Below are 25,244 nucleotides of genomic sequence, written 5' to 3' on the forward strand. Positions count from 1 at the left end.
GTCATTGAGCTCTTGCTCTCTTCAAATGTTTTGTTGTTATGGCCTTTCACACAAAAAAAAATACTGCCAAAAAGAGGACTCTTTTTAGGTCAGTGATGTTGAAATGAATATTACAGCTAGACATAAAAATGCTTGCATTTGAGAAATTATTACGGTAGGTTGTTATACATTAACAGTGTCACTTTTACAAATGAACATAGCTTCTCTTTCATACAGCATAACAAAGTTTTTCTGTTATTTTGTTAGATTTTTACCAGAGAAAGAGAGAGTGAGTTTTCGGCTGTACACCCCCCCACCCTTGTGTCGGGGGGCATCCTTCCATGACCCACCCCAAAGACAAATTATGACATAAACCAATCTCAGAATTGGCATTTGAATAAAACTTGGCATTTAAAGGTGCAGTATGTAAATTTTAGCGGCATCTAGTGGTAAGGTTGCAAATTGCAACCAACAGCTCAGTCCACTGCTCACCTCTCGCTTCTGATAGAGAACCTACGGTAGCTGTCACCGGAAAAACGTGTCCTCGTCGGAGACAACTTAGTAAAAAAGTTTGTCTGTAAAGGGCTTCAGTAGAAAAATGGCGACACAAAATTCCACTTAAGGGGACCCTCGGTGTATGTAGATAAAAAAAATCTAATTCTAAAAGGTGGTAAAAACATAACTGTTCATTATGAAAGGTCTTTATACACCCCTGAAAATATAGTTTTGGATATAATTATCCATTTCTGTCAAGAGATCCTTCTTAAAATTACACACTGCACCTTTAAAGCTTAAACAGCAGTAGTGGTGTTGGTTTGTAGCTATATTTTTTGGCTGGAACCCCCCCACCCTGTGTAGGGGGGCATCCCTCCATGGTCCACCCCAAAGACAAATTATGATATAAAACAATCTCAAAATTGTCATTTGAATTAAAGTTGTCATTTGAAAGATTAATCAGCAGTAGTGCTGTTGGTTCGTAGCTATGTCTGAGGTTTAATTACACAGAATTTATGAGCTTTGCCCCCCACCCTAGTTTGAGAACCACTTTTTGTGAGTTGTGGACATCAAAAATGTGCACTAGAGTATACAGTACTCAGATTGACAGCATTAAAAGAGAGAGAAAGATATATATATATATATATATATAGAGAGAGAGAGAGAGAGAGAGAGAGAGAGAGAGAGAGAGAGAGAGAGAGAGAGAGAGAGAGAGAGAGAGAGAGAGAGAGCAAGCAGGGAGGAGTAGTAGTAACACACTGAGCTCACCTTACTGCAGTATCCTGAATAAGGGACCAGGGCAGCCGCTGCACTGATAGGCTCAGTTACTCAGCAAGAGACAGCGGGCAGACCCAACCTCCCTCTTCCGCGCTCAACCACTCACTCGTCGCTTTCCTCCCTCTCTCGCAATCTCCCACGTCTCACTCTGGTGTCGGAGAGGCAGCATAAGCACTCACACGCAGTAAGTCTGTCTCTCTGTCCTGCTGTCATACTCAGCGTTTCAGGAACAGAAGTTGACTATTCTGCACTGATCTCTGCATGACTGTCACAAAGGTAAGTGTGTGTTGGGGTTTGTGTTAGCGTGTGGTGCTGGGAGGGGCTGATGGGTTTTAGCTTCACTGCAGTGGGATGTTCTGCTGAATCTGTGACTGCAGTACTGGACAGGTGGAGCTGCATGAGGGGTGTATGCATGTGTGTGTGTGTGTGTGTGTGTGTGTGTGTGTGTGTGTGTGTGTGTGTGTGTGTGTGTGTGTGTGTGTGTGTGTGTGCGCGTGTGTGTGTGTGTGTGCGTGTGTGTGTGTGTGTGTGTGTGTGTGTGCAGGTGTACTGAACTGTTTATCTGGGTAATACAGACACAAAGTTGTATGTATGTGTGTTTTTAGCCGGCTGGCTATTATGTGAGTATCTAATATGTGAGAGACTGTCCCGCAGTAGGGCAGTGGGTCGTGTCTGGGTGAGGCATGTTTACGTGTGTTAGGCTTTAGCAGACTAAGTGAAGCCCTTAATCCAGCGCTGTCCTCATAAACCCTAAACTGTGCTCTTCTACTGAAGAGAGAAAGCTGAGAAGCAATGTGTGTATTTGTGCTCTGACAGCACATCACATACTATACATAAAAAAGAAAGATATAAAAGAGAAAAGATAGAAAGAGAGGAGAGAGAGGCAATAGGAAGAGAAGCACAATGCAAAAGGGTGTAAGGTCCATTTGGGTAAAGTTCAGGTAAAGTTTGAAACTGAAATGAGTGTACCTTAAATTACACAGTATAGAAGAAGGCTGTGATCTGATCTCACTGTGTTTGTGTGATTATACATGTATATAAGAGCTGATGGATACATCAACATTACATTGATCTTTAAATTTTGGGAAAACTGTCTACCCAGTTATCACTAATGCAATTCTACAAAAGACTACACACATACACACATGTACACACATACTTCAAGCTAGAAACAGCCAAATAGCTTTGTTCAAGAGGTAACCACAAGTATGTGTTTATGTGTCATAAGTATAACTAAACTAAATGTGACACTGCCTGTGAAAAACAAAAATGAAATTCACAGTTTTCGACATAAAATCATCCTATTGTACATAATGTAAAGAGCATTCTGTTTAAATATAACCTTGATATCTTATATACTAACTGAGTTAGACCATGTCTTTGAATTTATCATTAAAATCAATGAGAAAATCCAACTTTGATGCTCTTAAACTCATAATTAGATTATGAGACTTCAGCCTGGATTTCACAGACAGGATCACAAATAAACTCTACTAAATTCGTATACGTTTTTCAAAATGAAGGTGAATTACACAGATGCTGCCGGATGCATGTGCGTCTGTGCATAATTTGTACAGAAGATTAGAAAGGAAGATGTTTAGCTTGGACTCGAATGATGGATACCACCCAGAGCAAAATGACCTTGGAGTGTTTGTGCTGACAGGGCAGACAGAGAGCCATGCCACTCATCTGTAACGTCTGGAGTGTGTGTGCGCATATGTGTGAGGGAGTTTTTTCAGACCTTCATCACACAGCTGTGTGACAGGATATCCCTACTGACCTCTAGGACTGAAACGGTCACACCCAGACAGGGACAGGATGCATCTTCCACTGCAGTACTATAAAGCATCTGGCTGCATCTCTTGTCCTGTAACACATGGTGGATATTAAATATGTCAGAAATTAAATTCTCATTTACATTAAATTATTTAAATGCACATATGCTAATTCATCAAAATTCATTACTTTTATAGTCTGGTAACCAACAAAGTGGCTTATTAAAAAGCGTTTGAACAAAATTCTGATTCAAAATAAAACTAGCAAATAATAATTAATAATAAAAAGTAACTTTTTAAAATGTAATGCCACAAACTACTGTATTCTAGCCTGGGTTTCCCCATGCTGCCTTGCGCGCAAATGTATTCACGCTGCAAGTCTAGCATAGAAACTACAGTATGGACCTTTTTTGCCCCTGAAATAGGGAACCAATCACAGAACAGGGAGGGGGCAGCAAGACGATGGCGACGTCAATGAGACACACCGAAGCAGTTTTGTTATTTGTTATAACACGGCAACAGACGTGAAGTTACTTTTCAATGCAGCCTCAGATAGTGTTCTAAGCAGTTTTGAAGTTTATTTAAAAAAAAGAGCAAATTTTGGCGTTAAACAATTTCATATCCAAGAAGGATGTTTGGATAAGGCAAGACATGATAACTACAAAGTTTTATAGGACCAACCTGCTAGGCATCATCGTCAACTTAGTAAAATTAACTTATAAATGGTAAGTGGTATTTATTAATACAATATACAGCTACCAATTTAGTTGCATAGCTTTCAGCTGTGTGCACACGAACTGATAAGGTGTTTACGTTTCAATTGATGTCGCTCAACATACATCATCTGGTGGTATAATTGAAACGATTGGCTATGAGCTACGTACAGACACATTTGATAGACATTCGTAGCGCCCAATAAACGCCTCTGGGCATTTGTAAACCACGCCGCCACAAATATGAGAAAATGAGCATATTGTTCCCAGACCACGTCTCATTCTCTATGAGACTGGTCTGGTGTTAGCCAGGCTAACCTTTATTCAGTAACTAGCCCTCATAGTAGCAGCCTGCATGCTTTCTTTGTGGCTGACCAAAAAATATGATTACTAAAATAATTTTTAATTAAAAAACAAACAAACAAAGATACCAAGAAAACAGATACTGTATGCTTCACATGTCTGAGAATCTCTGTTTGTTTTGGTTGTATACAAAGAGCAGCAAACCTTACGTAATAAGATGGGGAAAAGAGGAATGGATGGGATGATAGAAAAGTTGGTGGTTATTCTGTCTTTTAGAGTAGAAGGTCAATACATGTGCCCTCATGATTTTGATTAAAGCATAATGTATGAAGAGCACAGATGAAAAAGACACTAAATGCCAAAAAATGAAATAATGATATTTGACAGAATGCTCTTGGCGTGTATTACACTGCCATCTAATACGTTTACAATAATCTGCTTAAAGAGCCCTTATTTCATTGTTAAACAACGTTATTTTGTGTATTTTGTATAATACAATGTGTTTGTGTGATTTATGGTCAAAAAAATCCACATACCGTACATTGTTGTTGATTCTTTTTGACCTGCCTCCCTGAAACGCATTGATTTTTTAAAAGCTCATCATTCTGAAAAGCGTTGTGTCCTCCGATTGGCCAGCTAACCAGTATGTTGTGACTGGCCTGAACACATCTAACTTCAGCTGGAAATGAGGCACTCATACCAGGTTTGGAAGATTAGCTCTCAATGCAAGACTAACATGAGTTAATATCGTCTTTACTACCCTTTTTAATACGAGCCGAATCTGATCCAGAACTTAACCAGCGCAGCTTGAGCAGGACGCAACAGATTGGTAAGGTAAGAATACTAAAACATAAAACCATCTCCGCATTTGTGTTTGTAGAATGACAAACAACAAGCGCTGCTCTGCACTACACAAAACTCAGGTTTGAGTCATGGTTTAAATAGTCAGTAGTAAATTCTTTATATATGAAAACATAGACTATACTTACAGGCAAAGGAATTATGATAATGTCGGTCTTGTCTACGTCAACAGGCCAAGAAGTAAACTGTTGCCTACAATCCGTGTGTTTGTTGTAGTCCAATTTACGTTGGAAATGATAACTCGCGTCATCGTTTATTTTGGGATCTGTACCTTTGCATATCGTTAACATGTATTAACACTTACACACCAAAGGATGTGTTAAATCGTAAAACGAAAAATGCACACTTTAAAATCGTCCGAGGCCGAAATACTGCTTTGTTGGCAGAATCTGCCACAATGATTTTTCAGCAGTCCTCTAAGTGCACGGTAGATGAATTGGATGAATTACGGCACACAAGAGTATTTTTCCTGGTTGAAAGAGTATTGAACCTGGTTAAAAGAGTATTTTACAAGAATACATGTCAGAAGCACTTGGAGGGTTTTGCAGCTGAGCTCTTCATATTTTTAGCCAAGGAACAGAATTCAAAATGCTGAAAAAGCTGTCATGCATCTATAAAATGCAGAGAAACATTTGCTGAGAGTGTTTGTGTGATCGAGGGAACTTTTTGTGGGTAGGAAGGTTGTTACTCTAAACTCACAGGTGTAAGACACATTATCATATTCATAAATATACTTCACATGCAGTCATGACCTCATGTAGAGAGTGTGTGGGAGTGATTCCTGGCAGAGACATTATGTGCGTTTATATATTTTACATTCATGCATTCAGCAGTTTATGTGTACTGTATATGTATAATGCTTTTTGGATGTGCAGGGTATCATACAGTACATTGATATAAAGTCACCTTTTAAAAATAACATTTATATTGTCAATCAAATTGCTTCAGAGAAGTACAGTACAATTATAATCAGTGGTCTAAGATTTCTATCAAGATACTTGGCTAAGCACCATTCTGAATAACAAATAATTTGTAAGAATGTATACTAAGCAGGTTGTTAGCACGTTGTTAGTGTCTTTGTATTATGGGTAGTAGAGTATAGCCTATCTGCGTGAGTGTTCCAGGATTTTCAGCCATACTATACACTGTAAAATGCCTAAATAATACCAGATCTCCTTAACAAATTCCTATCAAAGATTCAGCAGGGCATGATCTTAAATCAAAACCAATTTTTTTTTATTTGGCATAATACTAGTTTTCAACAAATGCTGATGACATACCGTACTTCTTCCTAGTTGCATTATACATTTTATTTTAAAATGGCAATTTCTAACAATAAAAGCAGACATGAAAACTAATATACAGAATGCTTGATTTGGATGTTGCTTGTTCTTCCCTTAGGGAAAATATTTTAGTCTCTACTGAGTTTGCTGCCAGTGTGCACACGCTGAGAAGTGTCACATTAGATCTGAGTCCTAACAGCTAGCTTAGCAACCCAAACCTCATGCTGTCCAAAGTCCTTATATAGAAAACAACCAATAATAAACATGTAACTGAAAGGTCTTAAAGTTTGTTTTGTTTTATTTAAAGAATGTACAAAAATGTGCAGAAAGACTTTTTCTACAGAATGTTATGGTCAGACTTCTTATCAAAAAGACCAGGTCACCAAAATGTGTCACCTGGTGTCCAAAGTCCTTTTAAGGAAGTCACGTCACTGTGATGCCATGTTTGCAACGCCCCCAGGTCTTGTTAGAGCAATACATGTCGATTCTGCGGATGCGCAAAGTCCCTTTCAAAGAAAATGAGATTCTTTAACAGTAGACGATTGGCTCTTTTTCTGGGAGGCGGGACTAGAGCGGCCATTCTGACCACCGCATATCAATAAATGAGGGAGCATCTTGAAGCATCTTGTCAATTTTAAATATCTTTGCTGGTGGCCCTATTAGGTATTTTAGCTAGCTCAAACATTAAGAATCTTTGGGTAAACCAGATTCATTAGTTAAGTTTTCTGGTAAACAGCAATACTCAGCATACAACAGCCTGGGCCAGCATGAAAATAATGCTGGGGTAAGCTGGTCCATTCAGCAAAGCTGTGCTTAAGAGTCCACAGAGACTTGGGACTCCAATGGGATTTTTTTGTAGAAGGAAAGGAGATCATGTCATTTATAAATATCCTGCCCAGATGCAGAGATTTTGGCGAACCTAAAGAATAAATGTGAGGTACAGAAACATTGTAATGAGGATGTGCTTCCTGTTCAGATGTCCTGAGCTTAGTGAGTGCAATGGGATACAAACTAACAGCAGCTGTGGGGCATCAGTTTAAGTGTGTATCTAATTCCCATTGTCTGCTTTTCTCTTTCAGTTACACTTTAGGGTACAGAGACCAAGAAAACATATTAAGATGCTTGCCTTCAATCCACACCAGTACTTAAACACACATGCACACAGCAGGCTATCGAGAAGGTTACACAATAATATTCTGCCTGTCTTAAAGCTGTCATATGTGTCATGGCACAGACTACGGCTCGTTGACATGTGGCACAGATCATCTTAGATTTCGGCTCAATGAATGGTGTGAGGCTGGGGCAAACTACCAGTTTAAATGTTTAAATGAACAATGGTAGACAGGAGAAGTGTTTGGGAAGTTTGCATCACGGTATGTTGAGCAGGACTCCTCAGGTTACCTTAGAATGATTGTTCACGCAATAGGAGCTCAAATTCTTTTAGGTGAAGTTTCGTAAATGGTATGCAACTAGTAAATGATCATGTGTGTGTGTGTCCACACTGGAACATTGGACCAGAGAAGGAAATCTCACAGCCTACACAAATCAAACAGTGTGGGAGAGAGAAGTAAAGCGTGAGAGCTGATAAAGATAGGTCATATGCTTCCGCTCTCGGGATTTCACCACACTACTCATACTAGTACAGTCCCATGAAAATGAAGCTCATTATCTGTAATGCAGTAGAGCACCACATTCCATTCATTGATCCCACTGACCAATGACTCTTTTAAATGGGATTGCCAAGATGAGTGGATGTGAACAGCAATGCAATCTGCAGTGCAAACCTGGTAAAACGCGTAAACTTGTGTTATATAACAAGCTATATGTTCCATTACAGTGGCTTTAATTGTTTGTGTGTGTTTTCTGTGGCCTGAGTTTGGTTATTTGTCACACAAAAAATGGTGCAATCATTATAGTTTTATTTAGTTATTTCATATTCTTTATTTTCTTGTAAATTATTAGATACATATCTTAACCCTGTTTGTTCATAATAATTATGTCAATAAGCACGTCCAACATAAAAACTAAAGAAAAATTAGATTGACTAAAATCCCAAACAGCGCAGTGATCTCGAGTAGTTAAAAACAGCTGTCAGTGTGGACACCCCTTGACAAGTAAAATATTTTACACTTTAGCCTAAGTCTTGTCTGAGGTTATTGCTGTTTTAAAGTGAAAAGAAAGGAGAGAGAAGTGAGGTCAGCTGAGTCCTGCAAAGGTTCACATTCCTACTCAGCATTCTCTGGCCCTAAGCAGTATTTTTGAAGTGATATGCCAAAAACTCAAGCCTTTTATTTTCAGACAAAATGCATCAGTAAGAAAGTGCAATGCACAAAATGTGTGTGTGTTAGAGACGGCTCTTACAGCTGCAAGGATTCGTTTTACAGTAAGGGTGATCGATATTAATATAAACCCCAGCAAAAACAATGCACCACATATAATCAACTGGCCAATACAGCCATTTCAATGACTCTATAAACTCTCTGTGGACAAAACAGATTGGCTTGGAAGGTGATTAATACCTGGATTAAATCAAAATGGTTTGACAGGTGCATTACCAGCTCATGGTTTTGTGTATATATGAAGAGCTCAGAATCAGATCATGCAAAACACTATGGGCTCTATCTTACACCCGGCGCAATGCGGCACAATGCTGCGTAATGCGCAACCATGTATCTTTTGCTAGTTTCCACCCTGCGCAATTATATCTGTCACGTTTAGCGACACGTTGTTTAAATAGCAAATGCATTTGCGCCCCCTTTTGCGCCCATGGGCGTTCTGGTCTGAAAATTAGGGTGTGTTCAGGCGCATTGTTGGAGCGTTGCTATACTGAGGCAACTACAATAGACTACGCCATTGACCAACAAAAACCTGTTCTAAAGTCAATGGCGCAATATGTTTTTTGTTATTTAAAGAGAGCATTAGTAATATGCGCCTATAAACGGGACGACAACGTGAGTTTGCTTATCACATACATGAATGCGCAGCAGCACAAAAACGCTTTTAAATATGAAAGATTAAAGGATTGAATGTAAAGATTATTATTGAGTGTCTTGGACATAAATGAGGACCGATTTTGAGACGTTAGAAAGCATAAAGAGCTGCTTCACCTGTAGCCTGGTAAGTAAATAAATGCTTGGCTTTAAACAAATGCATCTATTTTTAAATGTTTTTTTTTAAATGCTACCTCACGGATTTATTGTATATGATGACTCTGTACCGATATGGTGAGATGAGAAACATTTTTAAGTAATGTTTAAAAAAAACTCATGACGCTGTCCAAGTGCTGAAACGGCTTTCTGCACGTTTGTAAATTCTTTATCTCCTGTTTGTTACAAATAAAGTATTTTTATAGTACAAACCTTTTCTTACATACTTGCAAAAGTGGATTCGGACACGCCCATTTAGACGTTGGGCTGTGCGCTTTAGACAATGCGCTTAGATCGTTAAAATAGGGCCCTATAAGTGTCTCTGACATGTTTTCTTGTAAATTTGCATTTTTATAAGACTCTATGTTGATTCTGCCAACAAAGCAGTATTTCTGAACGACCTGAGGCTTGGATTAAGCAAATTTGACGTGAAAGTATTTGATGAAAGTATAATACGTGCCAAGAGCATTCGGTTAATATCATTATCACATTTTTGAAGGAGGCGGCGTTTAGGGGCTTTTGCATCTGAGCTCATCATATATTCTGAGCTGGACCTATGGCAAAGCAGACATCCTTGAGGCTGCTTTCAGAGCACTCAGGTAGAAGGACAAATGAGAATGTGTAAAGCCGAGAAGGAAAAAACTGTTTTCAGAGGAGCAACTTTATGACTTAAGCATTAAAGCTAAAAAAAAAACTTGATCAATAGATAAAAGAGTTTCTAAGTGCTGGAAGTGTGCTCTACAGCCCCATTTACATTGACAGCAGTTATAGATCTCTGAACTGTTGGTCGCTAGACGGTAATCCTGTTGTTTAATAGCACAACATAAGTCGTTGGCTGCCTAACTGGCCATAGCTTTGAAAATTTGATCAGAAGTGGGATCTACTGCTGAAAAAAATAAGCATCATTTTATTTTGACAAGGAATCAGTTTTCTTACATCTAAAAATGCTGGAGGGAAAAATGTCTAACTATAAATTGCAGCAGTGTGTAATACATCACACTACAAACGAGATTATCCATGTATAAATTAGGGCTGTCAAAATTGCTCAAAAATGACGTTCGAATATTCTCCCTAAAAAACCAACGAATATTCGAACTATTCGAATATCTGGTTGCCCATTTTTTCAACGACGTTAACGACGCATTGCGTAAATAACAGGACAAATTAATATAGTAATAATATAATAAAGAGACATAACTACTTCTACAGGTAGTCTATTTAAGTTTAAACATTTGACAACGTATATTACATACACAAAACAAGTAAATCAAGAGACATCAAAGTGATATGGTACCTCGGTTACATTGCTTGACAAAACTCCCTGAAGCCTGCTCCATCCTCGACACTGATCAGTCTCATGTACTTACAAATGAACGAAATTAATTTCTCCGTTTTGACCTCTTGTAGTGTTGCAGACAAATAGTTTGTGGCGGGCGATGCAAAGTAAGTGTTAAGACGTGACTGTTTAGCTGGAGTTCCACACATTGTGGTCTCGTACACACTGCAAACTTTCAGGAGTGACAACCGCATTTAAATGTGAAAATGTGATGATTGACACGGAGATAACCATAGTGGTCTGCTGTCTCACGTGCATATCACTCACAGCTTTGATGAAAATAATTTAACAGCATTATGTTTTGCAATAAACCTCCGTCGTGTCGTTGTGTATTGTACGCATTTGTGAGGCTGCGCGCGCTCTTGCAGTGTTGCCAGGTCCTCGTCTTTTTTGTACTCGCATACCATTTTAGCGCTTAACCGTTTATGGCTTTTGGCTCATGAAGCGATCAAGTTTTTGGTGTTGTTAAAATGTGAAGGTGCCAGTCCCAATATTTTGATCTTTGAGGTAAAGCGTTTGGATTTATTTTGGTTTATTATTGGATTTTTCTTGTTCGCTGTTTTTTTAGTGCAAGATCTGGCAACACTGAGCAGCAAACGCTTGTGCCTCTGTCATTCTACCGCACATACAGAAGACTTTTCCCCCTTGTAATAATTTATTTCTTCAGAAGAGAGACCTGTCATGTCCATGATGCACGTTTAAACACTTATTAACTAATAGTTGTTCAGTTCGGTTATGTAGGCTACACACCATGCAAAGTTTCTGTAAACGCGGTTGTCACTGCAGTTTGCGGGAGTTAATGCGGTTGTGGAATGCGATTGTCAGTCCCGTAAATTACTGAAGTGTGTGTGTACAGAACAGGATTAAGCATTAAAAGTTGAAGTGACAAACGAATTAATATGCAGTGTGTACAAGATGCCATGCTCATTTGGGTGCACATTTTCGAGATGTGACATCATGTTGCTATAGTGGTCGAATGGTATGCTAACAACTTTATCTCGCGGCTCAACAATTTTACCTCCTACCGACCAAAATCCAAAGTACTTCCAGACATAGCTTTTTAGATTTTTGGGGGTTAAAATCGCTTTCTCTGCTGCGGTCAACTTTCTGCCATCTTCCATGCAAGACGCGTCAACTTTTAACAGTGACAGACAGTGTGACTACTGTGACCTGTCCCTGAACCAGGAGAACTAGTGCGCCCACTCACAAAGCAGACAGCCATGCCTCTACTACCGCGGGCTTTAAAAATATTATATAATAATAATAATTTATTCGAATATTAATTTTCATATTCGAAATTCGTTTTTTTTTACTATTCGAATATATATTAGAATTTAGAATATTAGTTGACAGCCCTAGAATATATCAAGCCTACTCTGAATGCTGACACTTTCTTACACATTTTCCATGCATCATTTCTATTACTATTTCACTGCATTAACTTCTGACCATCTTGCCTACTAGCTTACAGGTACAGTACACTCACCTAAAGGACTATTAGGAACACCTGTTCAATTTCTCATTAATGCAATTATCTAATCAACCAATCACATGGCAGTTGCTTCAATGCATTTAGGGGTGTGGTCGTGGTCAAGACAATCTCCTGAACTCAAAACTGAATGTCAGAATGGAAAAGATTTAAGCAATTTTGAGCGTGGCATGGTTGTTGGTGCCAGACGGGCCGGACTGAGTATTTCACAATCTGCTCAGTTACTGGGGCTTTCACGCACAACCATTTCTAGGGTTTACAAAGAATGGTGTGAAAAGGGAAAAAACATCCAGTATGTGGCAGTCCTGTGGATGACAATGCCTTGTTGATGCTAGAGGTCAGAGGAGAATGGGCCAACTGATTCAAGCTGATAGAAGAGCAACTTTGACTGAAATAACCACTCGTTACAACCGAGGTATGCAGCAAAGCATTTGTGAAGCCACTACACGCACAACCTTGAGGTGGATGGGCTACAACAGCAGAAGACCCCACCGGATACCACTAATCTCCACCACAAATAGGAAAAAGAGGCTACAATTTGCACAAGCTCAAAAATTGGACAGTTGAAGACTGGAAAAATGTTGCCTGGTCTGATGAGTCTCGATTTCTGTTGAGACATTCAGATGGTAGAGTCAGAATTTGGCGTAAACAGAATGAGAACATGGATGCATCATGCCTTGTTACCACTGTGCAGGCTGGTGTATAATAGTGTGGGGGATGTTTTCTTGGCACACTTTAGGCCCCTTAGTGCCAATTGGGCATCGTTTAAATGCCACGGCCTACCTGAGCATTGTTTCTGACCATGTCCATGACTTTATGACCATCATGTACCCATCCTCTGATGCCTACTTCCAGCAGGATAATGCACCATGTCACAAAGCTCAAATCATTTCAAATTAGGGATGTTCACATTGACCGTTTAACCGTTAACCGAAGGTAAGAATTTATGACCGATTAACATTATCAGTTAAAATAAAAAAAATTTGTTAATACTGTCCATGGTGCGTGTCGTCATGAGCCGACAGACATTTTCTATCTTTAATTTGTGAATGTCCTGTAAATGACCTGACGGTCTGATAAAGTAATCATTTGTATGAGAAATCATTTGTATGCGTGTTTGGAAGCTAAACGGAGACGCGCGCGTGTCTGCGCAAGATGACGCGGTCTGTCTCGCGCACATCCGGACAGACATTCCCTGATGGCCTCTGACCCTGACCATGAACATCTCTCTTTTTGCACAAACGGAGAAAGACGACGCAAAACCAAAACTTTCTGAAAAGCGTCCTGCTCCACTGTGGTAGATGAAACGGAGACAATCTGCCCTTTGGATATTAATCCTCTGGACCGATCGCGTGCTTTTTAATAAGGTAATGTTGCGTGAATATCTCATAATGTATGAATCCTGGTTCTGTTGTTGATCTGTCGCTGCTGTTTGCATGTTCAAATTAAATGTTTTGTTTTTACTAGTTCACAGACAACCGTCAACTGTATTTTTACTCAATGACAATTTCATATTAAAATCTTATAAGTTAACGGTTAATGTTCGGTTTAGAAGCTACGGTTGTCGGTCGGGAAAATTAACTGATATCAGCATCCCTATTTCAAATTGGTTTCTTGAACATGTATGGCCCTAAAATGGCCCCTACAGTCACCAGATCTCAACCCAATACCAGGGCTCGCAAAAATTTTTAATCCCTGATAACCCTTCGGGCAGGCACTCTTTCATTTTTGGTAGCCCGAAATGAATACAAGTAGCCCGAATAAAAAATACACTGTTTAATGTAGAATATTGATAAATCCTGGATTTCCATGTAAGCCAACTATTTCTGCCCATCCCCAGCTAACAATTTGGTACCCAAAACATTCCCCTAACATTAGTTTTTGGTTTCTAGAATGTAATTTTCCAAGGTTTTTGTTTAATAGCAAGGAATGTTTTCTTAAAGAAAATAAACATTCCCCTAATGTTATTTTTAGGTTATTTTAACGTTCCCCTAACGTTAGAATAATTGAATTGTTATATTACTGAAATATTATATGAATGTATTATAGGTTATTTTTAATTTAATTTAATATAATAAAATACCTCTACACATATTTAGATAACATGGTATTTTATCAAATATATAAACAACCAGTGACTTTAACACAATATAGAAGACTTAAAACAGATATTTATAAAGGAATAAACATTTAATTCCCTTTAGGTTAACAGATCTTACCATAGCCGTTTATTTTCGCTAGAATAATGTTAGACTCTGAGGTAAAACGAAATGACAAACACACATTCTATTCGCTTTAGGTAAATGTAATATCTTACCACTGCTGTTTAGTCACCTATCAAAAGCTTCTAACATCATATTCTCTTAATAGCGTAGACGTGTCAAATCGATCGGAAATCACTCAAATATATTTTCCTTCTCATATATTTACTACCTGAAGAAAGAAAAAAGAAACGCTAAAACAATGTTGGTCTATGAGGTAATTTTTTTTTTTAAATGAATTGAATTCGCGCTGAGCACAAGAGCAGGCAGGTGCTTGTGAAGAGCGAAGCCGGGAGAAGCGCGTGCAGAGGGTCGCGTGCAGAGGGTTGCGCACATTTCAGACGTGCACATTAAAGGATGGGTTTATTTATGCTTTCACTTCATTTCCTGACAGTTTCACTTGTTACGTGAGGATAATGACTGACAAGAGGACGCCGAAATACATACAATATAATTACCTAACTAAATCTGAGAAAAAGCAAAAACATTAAAATATTATTTCCTACCCAAGATAGCCCGACGGGCAGGGCAAAGATACATTTTGGTAGCCCGACAGGAATTCACAATAGCCCTGGGACGTCGGGCTAGCGATTTTGCGAGCCCTGAATACAGAATCTTTGGGATGTGGTGGAACGGGAGCTTCTTGCCCTGGATGTGCATCCCACAAATCTCCATCAACTGCAAGATGTTATCCTATCAATATGGACCAACATTTCTAAAGAATGCTTTCAGCAACTTGTTGAATCAATGCCACATAGAATTAAGGCAGTTCTGAAGGTGAAAGGGGGTCAAACACAGTATTAATATGGTGTTCCTAATAATCCTTTAGGTGAGTGTACTTTATGGAAATTAGATCATGTCCACTGGTAATCACAGCATTGTCACTGGACACATCACTTGATATCCTGTCAGTGAGATCAAGGCTTTAGAAAATACCCAAGAAGTGCAAGTGAAGGATGATATTGGTCACATTTCATGAATTTAGTAATAGTATTTAAGATTATATATCTTATAGCACATGAATCCCTACATTGTCTCCTTTGTAATTTTTTAGCCATTTCATGAAAAACAGTTACGATCCTCTCTTCCTCTTATTAACATCAAATAAAAAGAAACACCTTTTTTACAGTGACACTTAGTGCCATTTAGTGCCACATAACAGTAGTAGATAGGTGCACTGCATATAGTGTCCAGAGTTTTGCTCCTTACATATTATTGAGGTATAATGACTTAAATGCTAGCCAACAAATAGGATGTTATAAATGTAACATTAAAATATGAATTATAGTTTGTCATCACAGTGTCTGTCTTATTTTTTTTTTACTCCTTGAAAGCAGCCTTAGTTCCGCTATCCTATAATGAAATTTAAATTGTTTTTTAATAGTTTTACTCATCACCTCATTCAGCCTCTCATACACTGGCCTGAAGACATTTTACAGCGCACCTTGCAAAAGCCAATTATAGAGTGCTGCGCTAACAATCATACTGAAACACAATCCTGACAGCACTGTGAAACAGTCAGATGACATTAGAAAAGAAGATGGACAACAGGCTAATATGACATTGTGATGTCAGTGTGGAAGGTCAGTGCTCATCAGTAGTTAGGTAACATTATTATGACACTGAGAGATCAGACTGCTGTTGTCATAGCACCATTCGAACTGGCAGAATAAGTAAGTTAGCTATGTAAAAACCTGGATAATATTCACGCTATAATCATTCAAGTACGAGAAGTTATTAACAATTCATCAATGCATAGTCTCCAAATTTAAAATGCAATTAATATTTATAATTGACATGACCCTGTGAACATATATCCTAAAATATCAATGTTTACAGCCAGCTTTCAACACAATGGCACAATAAAGCAGTGGGTTTTGGGTGTGGTGTGTCTGGGCAGATGGCATGTCTGAGCTATGATGCTCTCCTTCTCTATATCATCATACAGGAGCAGACTGTTAAATTTCACACAGAGCCAAAGACTGCTGGAGAGAAAGTCTGTCCACTCAGCAAATCAGTGCCAAATCTAAAGCTTTAATCCAATTTGTAAAAGTACTTTCTCTATGATGAAGTACATTGCACAGACACTACCTATGTGCAGCTTTCATAGGATTAGTAAGAAGCATGCACACTGAGCAGGACAATGGGTGAGGCATGACAACGAGTATCTATTCAAAGAGATGCGATCTCATACTATACAGGCAAAATAAAAGCCAACTGCTTTTAAAACTTTAATAAATTATAACTGACAGATGAGGCGAATATCTACCTACTGAATCATAAATGACAGGCTGTTAGTCTTTATGCATGTTTTTGGCATTCCAAAAGAAATATGTAGGTTGGGATGGAAATAATTTTGGAAAGTGCATCTACATCTGTGCTGAAGCTCTCTAAATAATGAAAGGTTCTGCTGGCAGAAAGTGGGTTTTGCTGTAGATTGAACATTGCATGCCAAAATACAGAGAATAGATTTAAACCCCATTTCTCTGCACATATTGTCTGGTTTACCTACCTTTAATTTAATCATTATGTTTTAACAAAATCTTTGCATATCTAATTATTTTGATTTTATTCGTTTTTAAAGTTTTAACAATTTATACAATATTCTTAGGGAGTTACATTTAAAGTGGTCAAAAAAGTACAGTGAACTTATCACTGCAGTTTATCATAAAATCTGGTGCTATTTGAATCTTAAACTGCCTAATAGCCCTTACTTTAAAAGGATATCTGCCAATCAGATTACAGCTGACTAGCTTGAAAGAAATTACATATTTACAGCATTGTATGCATTATGCATGAACACACTATGAAGGTTAGTAGATGCGTTTCCATTACCCTTCAAATTGCGCAAATTGAAAGAGCGAATTAAAAAGCAAAGGCTCCCATATACAGTACTGTGCAAAACTCTTAGGCCACCATGCCACCATTTGTTGTTTTTGCAATTGTATAGTGATCATATCTAATTATTTCTCAGTCTCTTTATTAGATTACAACCAGAAAATACAGGAAATGTGTATGAAGTATTTAAAACAGTATTAAAGCACTTGAGCAATAGCAGGCAGCTGCAGGATCTCTTAAACCTTTAAAATTAAATCCTAATTTCTAATTGTAATTAAATTCTAATAAATTAAAAAGCTCAAGATGTGTTTCGTGCCAAGAGAGGTCACACTAAATACAGACTGAAAGAAGACATTTAGTTTAAAAAAAAAATTATTTTTTATTTTGTGCACATATTTCCAATATTTTCTGTTTGTATCTTAATAAAAAGAGTGAAAAATTAACTTTAAAACTTTGCTAAAACAACAAAGCTGGTGGTAGTGGTAATTTTCAATGATTCTTTGTCTTATTCTTTAATGATTCTTTATTGTGCAGACCGTTTGGTTAGTGAACAAGACATAAAAGGTGTTTTTCGACTTGACCTGACATCAATATACTGCAAAAGCAATCCGGGAGGCTTCTGCTCTGTGTGCTTTCGAATTGTTCTCACTGTATTTTGATGTCATCCGCATAACAGTCTGCTTGGGATCGTATGAAGTCAAACACCCGTCACCATGGTTTTTCTTGAGAGAACAAAATAACGTTTTAGTCACATAACACTGGTTAATGAAAGCGATGTCATATCACAATAGCTTTAATCGACATTTAGAAAATAACGCAAAAGTTTTGTGCAAATCTTTAATGGAAACCAGGCTAGTGGGTGTGCCGCTTTAGAAAATTTAAAGCAGCAATTAAACTTTAGTTTTTAATTTGAGTAGCTTTAATTTTTACTGTGAGTTATAAAATACCACAGTGGTCTTGGTTTATGTTGTTTGGGTGTGTGTGTGTGTCCCTGCTTGTTTGCCATGGAGGCAAGCTGCCACTACTAAGCATTTACTTGAGCACCTGCCAGATGGCAGCCATTATAACTGGGGCTTGTGTTTTTGTTGCATGTGGTTAGAGTTGGCATAACCACCACATCTCACACTGCGTCAGAAACCTCACACCTGATCACACACAGGAATCGCTTTATATTCTCCATGCATGCTAATCTATAAAAATCTAAATGTTTTTTACATCACTCAGATGCGTATCAATTTCATCTTGCAGTCTGTGTCATTTAATTAATGAGGAATCAGTTGGGTCAGTATAGTGCTGTCGGTCTCAGTTAGGACCATAATGATCTCCCCCGCCCAGAACTTCATCATTCAGCCCCCCACTGTCTCTAATGTGTGCCATCTTTCGTCCTTCCTCTCTGCAACCCCCCCCCACCCCCACCCCTACCAAAATTGCCATCTCCCCGTCTGTTGGATCTGCTTATCACACCCTGACCATTAACAACACAGAAGGTTAAAAGAAGCAGAGAAACAACACAAAGCTCACCTCCTGGGAATGTCAGTCTTTAGGGGACGCTCTTTCAGTCAATGCAGTAACACAGAGACATGAAGTACATTTTAGAGATGTTTGCAAATATGTGGTGTCGTAACTGATTTAATGTGTTCCATATGATTCTACTTACAAGCATAACTGCATGAAAGTCATGTTTGTATGCTTCTTTACAAATGCACAAAATGGCTGTAATTAGTTTGACTAACATGTCGATTTTGGGTGGTATGTCACACTGACTTATCAAAGAGACTCAGGGTGAAGGACAGGGAAAGAGGAGGGTGTTTACTTTATTCCTTGATAGGGATAATGTTTCACAAGCCTAACTGGTCCTTTAAAGTGCTGAGCAAAAACCTTGACTGCATGTGTCTTTCAGCACAGCATATGGTAACTTCCTCCTTTTTTAAAGCTATTTTCTGCTTTATCTACCAGTATGATAAAGGACTTCGTTCTCAAGGAAATCCTGTCTATAGTTGCATAGACAACACAGTGTTTATCCTCAAGAGATGATAGTCACAACACTTTCCCAAAGATTCCTGTACAAGAAGGAGTCAAACAGTGAAAATTGATAAATGGATCTTGAAAGAGCATTAACTCTGGTGGTGCTGTTGTTGACCATTAACGCTAAAAAATTACATTTGGCGTTGATGTTTGCAAAAGAGGGGCCTAATATTTAAGTTTTTTATGTTCACAACCCTCATCTTCAGTCTTTCAGCTGGAGGCCCTGTGGCCTGACTGCACCCATCCTGTCTGTTTGTGTCTGATCCCCAAAGAGACAAAAGGGGGAAAGCTGGTGGTCTTGTTTCTTTTGTTTTTGAGGAAGTATAATTCATATTAAGCTCAACAAATTCTTTTTTGTTTTCTTTAAAACCATCCCAATGGTTATGACAACAATGAAACCTAAAAACAACAATTAGAGAATGTGTTTCTTCAAATTCTTCTGCACCAAATGTGTAACATTCTGGAAATGTCAACAACTGAAAGGGAATGTCTCTAGATTTTTAGGGATTGGTTCGCAAACAATCACATATCTTGTAGTCCTACAGTGTACAAAATGGCCATTTACAACAAAGAAACATGTTTTAGGTCATAGTTGTGATGCGTGATCTTTTAAACGGATGATTTTAAGTCAGCTGTTAAAATTACAATATTAGTGCTGTAATTCACAGTCAAACTCACGGCTGCATCTGCACTGGGGGAAATTGTGGACAGACAAATACAAACAAAGGGCACCCCCAACGCAAATCACCCTCCAGTACAGTAGTAATGAGCATCTCCGCACTGTCTCTGACATTCCCTCAGCCAATCGAATACACCATCCCAACCCCCTAATTTTATCCATGCAGCTGCTTTTTCACTGTGTATTTAAGGCCATTCTCTCTTCTTACATCTCAGGTCTTTCTATGGTCCACATGAGTTCTGTGCTAATATACAGTCATAACACACGAATACAAGTGTTTATGGCGTTATTGGAGTTCAACATTCAGCATGTATGCATGATAATCAAGCTGCAATATGCTTGAGATGTACTCATGCTCTGAGAGACAAATGTGACATGCTTTGGCACATATTTACCTGCTTTAAAACACACAGAGGTAAGACAAGATGTTTAACTATTCGATTACTCTGTGTCACACAAAGATTAGGCTTGTGACGCATTAAGCAAACAAAAAGCGGTTGGTCAATTTCCTAGCTTGACTGCCACTGTCCATGCCACTGACTGACTTTGAGTAAAATGTTATATTATGCACTTTGCAATCATATAATAAGTATATGTGTATTTTATACCATCTTAAATTTGGTAACTAAAGTTCAGGAATGACAGATTCAGCACTTGGGTCAAATTTAAAGGGACACACTTTTTTTTTTAAATATGCTCATTTTCCAGCTCCCCTAGAGCAGTGGCTCTCAAACTTTTTTAGCGTGCAGCCCCCCTTGTGTACGCCGCATTCCTCCCCCCCCCCCAAAGAAAATGTATGACAAAAAACTGTTCTAAAACTAAAAAAAAAAACATACTGAAGATACAAAGTAGTGCTGTTTGTTAGTAGCCTTATTTTTTTAGGTTTAATTCCACAGAATTTATGATAAATTAATTTATTTTATAAAATGTCATAAAACTGGGGCCCCCCGGCACCATCTCGCGGCCCCCCAGTTTGAGAACCACTGCCCTAGTTTGATTTGCATTTAATTTTTACAGTTTTGGAATCCATTCAGCGGATCTCCTTGTCTGGCTCTAGCACTTTTAGCATAGCTTAACACAATCCATAGAATCTGATTAGTCCATTAGCATCATGCCTAAAAAATAACCAAAGAGTTTCGAAATTTTTCCTATTTAAAACTTGACTCTTCTGTAGTTACATCGTGAACTAAGACAGACAGAAAATTCAAAGTTGTGATTTTCTAGGCAGATATGGCTCAGAATTATACTCTTATTCTGGTGTAACAATCAACGATTTTGCTGCCGTAACATGGCTGCTGGAGGCCTAATGATATTACGCAACAGCCGAAAATAGTCCCCTGCTACTGAAAGATACTAAGGGGACTATTTTCAGCTGCTGCGTAATATCATTGCGCCTCCTGCAGCAATGTTACAGCAGCAAAGTCCTTGATTATTACACCAGAATGAGAGTATAGTAGTAGTATATTAACTCTTTCGTTGTTTTTAGGTGGGATGCTATGGACTTATCAGATTCTATCGATTGTGCTAAGCTAAGCTAAAATTGGTAGGGCCAGACCCGGAGATCAGCTGAATGGATTCCAAAACGGTAAGAATCAAATGTTTAACTCTAGGAGAGCTGTAAAATTTGCAAATTTTCAAAAAAAGTGGAGTGTCCCTTTAAGGATAAGATCTATTAAAGGTTACGCTAAAACCTGTCTCCAAAGTCACCAGCATTCATTCGAACTTCTGTGCCTAAAAGAAAAGAAAGCTAACTTGATCTGGCTCATTCCCAGCTGTATTTCACTCACAGCTGGAACCAGAGCTGCCAAAACAGCTAGCGGGTCTCCAGGATCAGCATTGTTTAAATACCACTGACAGGGAATGGTATCGGAACTGACTCCCCCTTCTTATTATGGGAACTACAGTTTTGCTATGAATACTCATATGCCCAACAAAGACAGGGTGCCTGGCATGAAGAGTAGTTGACAGCTGTTTAATCGATAACCAACTGTGGCCCACTACAGGCTTTCCATCCATTTTTGTTTCCCATTTTATGTACAGAGGAGGCCTGTTTCCTGTCTTGGATGTTGCTTGAATTTTTATATAATGGAGTTATTAAATGTAGCCTATCATTTTTAGGGCAGATCACGGTGGGGGTGTATTATCGGGATGCTGTTATAGAGTTATGAATGACTCTACTATAAAGGATAAATGAATGGTAACTGCGCTTTTGTCTTTGGGGGGCTTTGGTTTTCTCAGCCAAACGTTGGTAATGAAATCAAATATGTGCACCAGACATGATGGTCTGTGATAAACTGGAGTTATAAAGTACAACATTGTGGCACAGCTTTAGATTTAGGTTAGTGGTAAGATTTAGGTTGGGTGAGTGAGTTTAGTGGTAAATCCAGATGGTGTTTTGTGATGCAGGTTGAGCCTTAAAGAAAATAAAGAAAACACAATACAGCAGCATAATATAGTCGATATAAGACTGCAGGCGAAATATGGAAAAGTCAATAAACACAGTGTAGTCTCTAGAGTCCCTCCACCCTGCAGCAAAAGAGATCACCTGCACACAGCAGAGCATGGCACCCACATACACACATCATACAATAATTGTTTCTCAAGCATTCTGCTAAATTTGCATTGCTACAGGCATATATAAAATGATACATGCTTTAGTAGTCCCGCAATGCCAGACATTGACTAGCGGCATAAGTCTGATCCTTACTGTATCTTATTCTAGCCAAGATCCACCTACTTAGACATTGATTTAGACACCAACCACAGTTTTTTAGGGGGGAAGATTTGAGAAAATAGACAACAGAAAAAAAAATATTAATAACTGCAGTTAATGAATAGACGAATGAAGGAAATATTTGTTTATAAAGTTTGCGATCTAAATTTGTCTATCTATGGGAAGTCCCCCTGTAGTCGATAATTTTATTACTTAAAACTCATTTTTGAGCATCATATGAACAGCATATGTAAAAGATTTCAAACCACAGGAATGAAAACTCCAATTTTATGTAGAAAATACTCAGCAACAGGGCCGGTTTTAGGCATAGGCAGAGGTGGGCTAACTATTTCCCCCCCCCACTGAGGAGTTATCTCGTCAATTAAGAGAAAACTCTTCCCTGCCAATGACACGTTTTTACAGCAATCCATATTTTCGCTATTATCCACTTTATGGCGCTCTTACACAACTTATAATACAATGAAGCAAAAACAGTAAAAACTCTGTGTATGTTTTGATCATCGCTCTGAGTCTCTAATAAAAGTCTTACGTGTTTACGCAATTACGTGAGGTCGCGCTGGCGTGTCACACGGCTGCTGCAATACGAGAAGTTGTGGTTAAAAAGTGCATATATTTTATTTTTCTTGCCAAAAATGACAATCATTTTGCTAGATAAGATCATTATGCCTCATTTGGGATTGTTTAGAGCAAAAAATGAGAAGTTGTGGTTTAAAAGTATTTATTTATTTTTTTCTTGCCGAAAATGACGATGGTTTTGCTAGATAAGACCCTTATGCCTCGTTTGGAATCATTTAGAGACCTTTGAATCAGCGTTTAAACTGCAATTTTAAACTGCAATAATGTCTATTAAATTGAGAAAAATCCTGGAATGGATTGAACAAAGAAAGACATCAACATTTTGGATGACATGGGGGTGAGTCAATTATCAGGATTTTTTAATAGAGTAAGAAAATAGAGTAATCCTTTAAATAAAGGGATAATGTATAGGCAGCCAGTTGTTATCGTAGAAATAAGCACAGACAGTGGGATCAGTTTAATTATGAAAAATAACTAGTTGTAACAAACATGTCTTACTAAAAACTAGGGATGCTCCGATCGATCGAACGATGATGCTTACTATGCTTCTCAATGATATACAGTGAAATGCCGCTACATCCAAAAGCCAGATGGCGCTCTCGTGCCAATATGCGCTGCAGACAAAAAACCATACATACGCAGCTATGAAACGCAGCTCCAGGAAATGGCTTAAGGAAATATTTATATTACTGTTCTTTTCAGGTATTTTCATGACAATAAAGAATATGTAATGATTATGTTTGACGAGTGTTGCTTTTCAAATGCATGTTATAAACAACTCAAACTAACAGTGATTTCAGATCGATAAGGACTTACTGATAAAAAGCTGTAGTACATGAAATAGCTGTGAATAATATCAGCTGTGCGATTCAGAATAGTTATCGGCCAGGTATTATTAATGTATTTCGCATTTATCGGAGGTAAAAACATTACTTGTGTTCATTTGAAGCAAAGCAAAGGGCACTGATGTATTTTAAGATATGTCAGTGCAAGTTGTTTTCAGTTTGGACAGCTATTGCATTTATTTTAGTCTAGGACTAGTCTAATCCCTGTCCGGGAAACCGCCCCAAACACTATTACCGTGTAATGCAACATACATGGAAAATGGAAAAATGTTTGTGCCTTTACTCAGAAGTAGAACAGCACCAGCCAATCAGATCCGCATCAGTGACTGTAGCCAGCGTATGCCGTTTTCGGTGCAATGTGCATCCAACGGTCATCCTGTCAGTAAACAGACAGAGGGTGGCCTGTGGAAATGCTGTCTGAAGCTCTTTAAGGTTGAGACTATTTCTTCAGTGAAGCATTAGAGACATGCATACACACATCCATGACCCCTGAAGGTATATATGCAACAATATGGCCAGTGAAGACTTCATCATATAAATTATATAAACAATAACCAGACACAAACACCAGTGCTCCTATACACATGCCTTTCTTGTGTTAGTTCATCACTGAACACAGTCATTGTTCTTTTTGATTACCAGTCCATAAACGCCTACACTTAGAAGCTCAAACATGCTTTATCGTGTCATGTTGAAAATATTCTCTAGACAGAATTTGTATCAGTGTCTGTTCACTGCAAAACAGCCCAGCTGGAGAATATCTGCTGGGCATTTGAGAGACACATGGTGACCAGAGAGCAGAGCTGAAGGGAAGGCCAAGGAGAGATCTCAGTAAAGTCAAATAAATCTTATCTGTCTGCATAGTGGTTGTCAGAAGCCAGACTAAAAATCCTATTTAATCATTCGAGATAATCAGAGAGAAAGAAAAAGAGAGAGAGATATGAATGTTTCAAATGACATAGGTCTTAGGTATCATATTTTCTTTGCATAAATATCGAATCATTTTAACTGTTTAAGAAGAAGAAAATACTCGCCAGCCTCTAACATACTCTTAATGTAGGGATAATTTAGTACACCCTCCAAAAACAAAATGCTTACTACGAGCATGTTTGATGTTCCCTTAGCCTCA

The 25,244-nt window shown here is 38.3% G+C and overlaps 1 protein-coding gene across 3 annotated transcripts in view; it reads left to right on the forward strand.

Annotated features, from left to right (window-relative positions):
* Nucleotides 1–1,299: 1,299 nt before the first annotated feature.
* coro2ba (coronin, actin binding protein, 2Ba) overlaps nucleotides 1,300–25,244 on the forward strand; it is a 50,342-nt gene continuing 26,397 nt past the window's right edge. The window contains exon 1 of one of the 3 annotated variants that reach the window (XM_065267731.1): nucleotides 1,300–1,527. In XM_065267731.1, the coding sequence (XP_065123803.1) occupies nucleotides 1,513–1,527 (15 nt within the window). In that variant the 5' untranslated portion in view covers nucleotides 1,300–1,512. Of the gene's footprint in view, nucleotides 1,528–3,604; nucleotides 3,752–25,244 lie in introns of those variants that run through there. The other 2 variants (XM_065267732.2, XM_065267733.2) reach the window with 2 other exon arrangements.

The sequence above is a fragment of the Paramisgurnus dabryanus genome, chromosome 2 (genome assembly GCF_030506205.2).
Source record: "Paramisgurnus dabryanus chromosome 2, PD_genome_1.1, whole genome shotgun sequence".
In the NCBI taxonomy this organism is placed as follows: Eukaryota; Metazoa; Chordata; class Actinopteri; order Cypriniformes; family Cobitidae; genus Paramisgurnus; species Paramisgurnus dabryanus.